Here is a 7,231-nt window from a genome sequence, read left to right on the forward strand (position 1 = left end):
AGAAAAGTCTCAACTGGAAACTAACTGGAACTTTTTCAATTGCATACTCCCAGGCTTGCCATGCCACAGAAGTGTTAAGTAAATGATCCTGCCTTTCAGCATATTAGTAGCACTATTCGCTAGCAAGAAACCTCAGCATCCAAGATCAGTTTTGGCAGAGCCACATGAACAATTATAAGGTTCATTCTGCAGCTAAGAATATGGGCTGGGATTAGATCAACATATCTTACACTGTTGGTGGATGAGTGAGGGAAATCCCTTGCACTTCATGACAAGCTGAACGTGCTTGCAACCACATAGAAAACTCACCTTGCTTTGTCAGCTTTACTCTTGAAAGATTCCTCACTCATTTAACTTCTGTTACCAAACACAAGAACGGGCTTGGGCAAGCTATAGGGGAATTATCTTTATACCAGTATCGCTAATTATTTCAATGTTAAACATTGATAAACTGCATATTGTAGTAATATGTCATAAAAAAGCTGTGACATTCACCTGGAATAAGCTGTTTAATTGTATGAGTAAGACAGGAACACTTCTGCACAGACAGCACACTTGCTACTTTATAATAAAAGCATAAATGATTCCGATTCTGCCAACTTATACAGCTCTGCTGCAATGAATAGGCAGGACCCCAAAGGACAAACCTGGAGAAAACAATGATACCTTTCTCTTGAAAACAATGACTTAATATATTAAACTCCTGTGCCTAAGTCATCACAGCTATGAGGGAGCTGTGATGACAAGACAGAGGTGGGCACCGACAGCTCTGCTGCTTCCTTCTCACTGCCCGCACTGACAGCAATAAGGCCAACACACCTCCAGTATTGCTAAGGTTTACAGCAGAAGCCTTCTGATGGTTCATGAATTATCACCACCATGGGAATACAGCATTAAACATACTCGTAGCTTTACTCCTTAGTTTTAAATACCAGCTCCATCCAGTTATATCTCAAACAAGCAGATTTATGGGTTGAACAAGCAAAAGAAAAGATGGGGCATACTTGGGGCAGGAGTATAAAATCCTCATGCCTCTTACAAGATGCTCTGTGTGGTTATGCTGAGAAGAGAAGCTTTGTCACCTTTTCAGTCAGCTGCCCCTCAGCTATGTAGCAACTCTCCAGTCACCTTTTCTTGATCACTACGTGCTACATGGAAATAAGCATAAATATACCCCAGCTCAAACTGCTGATCATTTACTGGCTGAAGTACAATGTCATCTCTTTTTTCACATCCAACAGTATCTCAATACATTTTGAAAGATCATTGTCTAAAAGCAGTGTCTTCCAACACAGGGGACAGCGTCTCAGTTCATATAGATTAAATCAAATTAAGGCTGAAAAGATTTCATTATTAATAGCTTGTAATTGACTGGCATCCAGTGAACTATCCATTCGGGATCAATACAAGTAATACAACAGACAAACCTTAGTACTAGATACACAGTAATAAATATACACATTTCTGAGCATCCTTCTCTAGCTAGAAACATGCACGGTGCACGCTTCCATGTGTGCCCCAATACATGGTGTTACCCCTGCTGTGTGCAAGAGGAGGGCTCTGCGAGCACCCCCCCATCTCTGTCAGGGGCTCTTCCTTAAGTTTTCTCTGGTCAGAAGCAAAATTTCACAGATTATTTCTGATCCCACATTTAGCTTCCTGAATTATTGGGTTTTTTTAATAGAAGAAACAGTGTTTCAGAATTACAAAATCTTTGCTTATGTTTTCCTACTAATTTCAATATTGTCTTTTAAAGGCACCAGTTAGTACACCCCTTAACTCATTTGCTCTGTTATAATTATCTTAAAAACTAAAAAGTCCTGATTTCTGCATACTCATTATTAGTTTTCTGATAATTTTATTTCAGATGCCAGATTAAATCCCTCTGCAGTTTGAGCTTATCTCGTGCTTATTTCTGAGCTATTTCTGAGACATAACTCACATACCGTCTAAAAATAAAAGCTTTCACCTTGGTAGGATACACTCCTCTGCTTTCCAAGCTAATAGCAGTTGACTGCTAAAGAAAAACAGCACTCAGCACACAATACTAGCAGCCTCCCTACAAAGAATTCCAGAATAAAAAACTATGTACTAGGATAACCAACTGTAGAAGATCTGTAAGATCCTTTAGCATGGGAAGTTCCAAAATATGTTCAAAAGGTTGTGAGATACATGGATTGAGATAGACCAATAATAATGCCCTATGTACTGGGATAACCAACTGTAGAAGATCCTTTAACATGGGAAGTTCCAAAATATGTTCAAAAGGTTGTGAGATACATGGATTGAGATAGACCAATAATAATGCCTTTCTATTGACCCAGAAAACAGACACAGCCTACCCTGCTCACTGGCTTCTCAACATGTTCTCAGTTAGCTTCATTACCATTACACCCCACTTCCTTGGCCATAAACAAAATCCCTGCAAGCAGCCCCTGAGTTGGCAGCACACCATTAACCCCCTCTGTTTGACTGGAACAGGCTTGCACAACACATTCCTTGCCAGTTACATAAAGCAGAAAACCCAGGCTTGATGTGCCTTCTCTTTAGAACTGAGTAGATTCACTGTCAACACCAGATAGTCTGTTTTCCACATTTCCTAGATAGATAGGGCTATACAATATAGCACAACCATGTATCATGGAGTAGCCATTTTTATATTAAAAAATAAACGAAACATATCACTTTCTCCATCCTTATAGAACATTTACATACATTTACGTTCTTATAGAACATCTTTTCTTTAAAACCATGCTATTTCACCTAATCACTTACACACCACTGTGTGATACTAAGCCTCTAAATAAACATACAAACTCCACCAGGGACTTGTTGCTAATAGGTAAGTTATGTCCCCTAAAATATAGATTTCGGGACTGTTAGGAAGGTCAGCATCCAAGATCACATCAACTCTCATTATTTCCTCCCAGACAGTCTAATATGAGACAACCTAATGGATTAGAATTCTCCTATTTGCTTTCTTAACTTCAGACATGCTCCTCACACTGGAACAGGATGTGTGTAACGACAGGGAAGTCACACACAGGCATTGCTGCACAGTGATCCGCTTTGATTACAAGCTCATTCTTTCTTGTCTGCCCTTAACCCCTCCTTGGTTACCCTGGTCAATGACAAACTGAAACATTCATCAATCCTAGCCCTTGCACTGAGCTTTTGGCAGGCAAAAGCGAAGGGGATGTATGTCTTCTTTTCATTTCTTATTAAAAGTTCAGCACGGAAAGATATTTTACTAGGTCGTATTTTACTTAATGCCCAGAAAAATGTTAACTGGCTTTAAAACATATAAACCTAAAAATACACACACGTGATTTTTTTATTTGAATATTTTTACATATTTATATTACTGTTCAATTGGGAAAAGTTCATACAGTGAAGATGACAATCCATCTTCACCATAAACCTAAATCCCCTGGAGCCACTGTCTAGTTTAGAGCAAATTGGTCTTGTGCTCTGACTGATGTCAAGGAGAGGTGTGTAATTATTTGCGTTAATGTATTTGTTCTTCTAATTTCAGCATGTGGCAAATTGATGAAAATTACAGGCCCCATTACAGTCAAGATATCCGGAACCCGGTTTGGAGCCTGGATGACAGATCCATTAGCATCAGAGAAAAATAACCGAGTATGTTAAGGCACTGAGTATCTTTGTGTCCTTCTGGAGTTTTGCTTGCTTTATTTTAATCTTTAAAAGTATATCTTCCCCCTAGGAGCTTCCACTCACAAGCATGCTATTCTATGATTCTATGATTCCATGCTTCTGCTACTTCCATCATTTCCACTGTTAAACAGCTTCAGAGAAAAGGCAACAGTGTTCATGCAAGAATATCCAAAGACAACAGTTAGCTAAGCACTTCTGGGCCGTTTTCTTCAACTGTTTCAGGGGTGACATACACCCGTCTGAACTAACTACATACATTTTTTCATCCTTCCACGTTTAATTGAGCTTGGGTCTTTAAGAACCCAAGTAATACAACAACAAACATCAACGCTCTCACCCAAGAGCATAACCCATAATGCAGCACAGTCAAAATCTGCAGGATTAGGCCCCAGCTATATTCAAGACCACTTTGCCACCTCAGATCCAAGTTGTATTATTGTTTGGACCTGCAATAGGATCCCAAAGTGGCCACAGCTTTGAGGAGGTGCTCTCTTCACAAATGCGCTTTTGAAGTCAAAACACTAGGTTTCATCTGTATAAGACCCACAAGGTTGATCTTTTGAATACAGGAAAAAAACAGAGGCAACAGAAAAGGCAACACAGAAATAGTAATAACTGAAGAATGTGTACAGCATTCCTCTGCCCACTGTGTCCATCAAGGTTTATTACTGACACCAGGAACCTCAATTACCTGAGGAAGTTTCTTCTGCCCCCTCAGAGTGCCAGTGCCCATGGGCCCTTACCTTCACCAGCACCTTCTCCCTCCTGTGGCCCCCTCCACAGACAGCCTTCATGTTCCCCCACTGCCAGAAATGATTCTGGTCTTTTATTAGTCAGAATTTGATTTGTCCTCTGACAAACGAACAGGAGGAAAGGAAAAATAAAGGAAAAAAAGGGGGAATGGAAGCTGGCATGCAGAACATTAAAGACAAATAAAGTATTGATTTTGTTTCCTTTTGTTTTAAGGGAAAAAAGGCTCCTAAACTTTACTGGCTTTCATTGCTACTGTATTTGGTCCTAAGAAGACACTATTTCACACTGATTAGAGGTTCAGCTGAAAAAAAATCAACCAAATTTATTCCTAAGCATAAACCCAAGCTTAGCTCACATGCCATTTCCCATCTCCCTCGTTGATTATTAGTCTCTGGGAATATCTTTAAGCAAGCCCCATATAGTAGAGGCCCAAGCACTGAATAATCCAAAATTACATATTTCTGAAAATGTAGACGCTGTAGTTTAGTTAATAACAGTCTTCTTGAGAGGTCACCTGTATAGGTAAGTTTTGATTCAGAAACTTAAGAGCTCCTCATGCTTTTGTAGCAGTAATTGGACAATACTGTACTTTGATAGCCTGCTGCACACCTAAAACCTTTTTGTTTCCTTCGTTTTCTGCAATGTATCCACCATGCCATATCATGATCACGTACCACAGATTGTGTTCCAGGTGTTTACTCCCAATCTTTGTTTTCTTTCCAGGTCTGGTACATGGATAGTTACACTAACAATAAAATTGTCCGTGAATATAAATCAATTGCAGACTTTGTCAGTGGGGCTGAATCAAGGACATACAACCTTCCATTCAAATGGGCAGGAACCAACCATGTTGTCTACAATGGCTCCCTCTATTTCAACAAGTATCAGAGCAATATCATCATCAAATACAGCTTTGACACTGGGCGGGTGCTTGCACAGCGTAGCCTTGAGTATGCTGGCTTTCACAATGTCTACCCTTACACCTGGGGTGGCTTTTCCGATATTGACCTGATGGCAGATGAAATTGGGCTGTGGGCTGTGTATGCCACCAACCAAAATGCAGGCAACATTGTCATCAGCCAGCTAAACCAGGATACACTGGAGGTGCTGAAGAGCTGGAGCACAGGCTACCCAAAGAGAAGTGCTGGAGAATCCTTCATGATCTGTGGCACCTTGTATGTTACTAACTCTCACTTAACAGGAGCCAAGGTCTACTATTCCTATTCCACAAAAACCTCCACTTACGAGTATACAGACATTCCTTTCCATAATCAGTATTTTCATATATCCATGCTTGACTACAATGCAAGAGATAGAGCTCTCTATGCCTGGAATAACGGACATCAGGTCCTGTTTAACGTCACCCTTTTCCACATCATTAAAACCGAAGACGACACATAACTTCCTTTCCCTTCCTTTTCCCTCACCTCCCTCCCTCAAAGCAGTGTCATTTGTGATCAATTCTAAAAGCATCCACCTCTCTCAGTTCCTTTTAATTTACATTTCTTTTTTCATTACGGAAAAGCAACATTTTCAACCGTATAATGCATTTCAAATAGGGCTGAACCTGTTAAAAATGACCTATTGGAAATAAAAGCATCTTAACTCATAATTCTACAAGGTCACTCAAGACCTTGTCTTGAAAAGCACTAAAGAGGATTTAAGTAGCTAAAGACAGTTTTTAAAAGATTATGACCTGCCTTATTTTAGAGTCAGAGACAACGGTGGCTTACATGCATGAATGTCTTTTTTTACCTCATTTTTGGTTTGAATCTATTGCTCAACTTCAGGTGGTGTCAGACACACACTGCACATTGTATTTTTTTATTTATTCCAAAAGAAAGGTTTAGGAATTCCATTGACCTGGACATGGAGTCTGATTCATTTTGCCATCACCCAATTTCAGATGTGGTGCTGTATGGTATGTTTTTAAATCTCTTGCAAACATTTTATCAACAGTGTATTTCTACCATTGTAACCACCATTGTGCAATTGTATCTCTTCACATATGTGAAAGTAAACTAAGTACTATTTTTTATAAAATATATTGAAGTTTAATTGCAGTTCTGGCTATGGGTCAATTGAAAGTGGTAAAACTCTGAGAAAAGGACATCCTCAAACAACTGCACCCCCAAGAAGCTCACACTCCAAAGGACTCAAGCAAGCAGGGACTAACTTTCCACAGATCATAGAGCCAAGTCCTGAAACGACGTGACCGTATATACACGCACATCAGTATTCAAACTGACCCTAGAATTACAGAACAATCAGGTTATTTCTCACACAGAAAACAGACCATTTAGGTTATGCAATTATTATTATTACTGGGGTTTCTACATTCAGTGACTGGGGAACAGAGTTACCCAGCACCAAGTTGTGGAGACTACACAAAAATGACTGTTTGGTGCAGTATGGCTTTTGCTGGGTTCTAGAAAGAGACGTACTATATCGATGTAATAGCTATCCGATACACCACACTGAGATATGCAGGGGTTTTCTCCAAGTTGGATTCGGATCATCCACCTGATTATTCTGGTATTACTTGCCACTCTTACAAATGGTGAGCTCCTCCAGTCGCTGAGTTCACAAACTGTGAACTTCCAGTCGCTGTCCATCAGTGTGTTCAGTAAGCAACTCAAGACAACCTCTAGCCTTCCAAATCACTGCTTTTCCTTGGAGGCCTCTCATGTAAGCACCACACGTATCAGACAGGCTGCAAAGGTGATGAACGCTAGATGATACTACATGATCTTAAAGTCCTTTCCAACCCTAACTACTCTATGATTCTTTCTGCAGCTCC

The 7,231-nt window shown here is 39.9% G+C and overlaps 1 protein-coding gene across 1 annotated transcript in view; it reads left to right on the forward strand.

Annotated features, from left to right (window-relative positions):
• The window catches only part of LOC104409817 (noelin-3-like), a 20,976-nt gene extending 14,482 nt beyond the window's left edge, over nt 1-6,494 (forward strand). The window contains 2 exon segments of the mRNA XM_010019806.1: nt 3,536-3,642; nt 5,155-6,494. Of these exon segments, the coding sequence (XP_010018108.1) occupies nt 3,536-3,642; nt 5,155-5,832 (785 nt within the window). The 3' untranslated portion in view covers nt 5,833-6,494.
• Nucleotides 6,495-7,231: the final 737 nt, after the last annotated feature.

The sequence above is a fragment of the Nestor notabilis genome, unplaced genomic scaffold (genome assembly GCF_000696875.1).
Source record: "Nestor notabilis isolate BGI_N333 unplaced genomic scaffold, ASM69687v1 scaffold248, whole genome shotgun sequence".
Taxonomy (NCBI): domain Eukaryota; kingdom Metazoa; phylum Chordata; class Aves; order Psittaciformes; family Psittacidae; genus Nestor; species Nestor notabilis.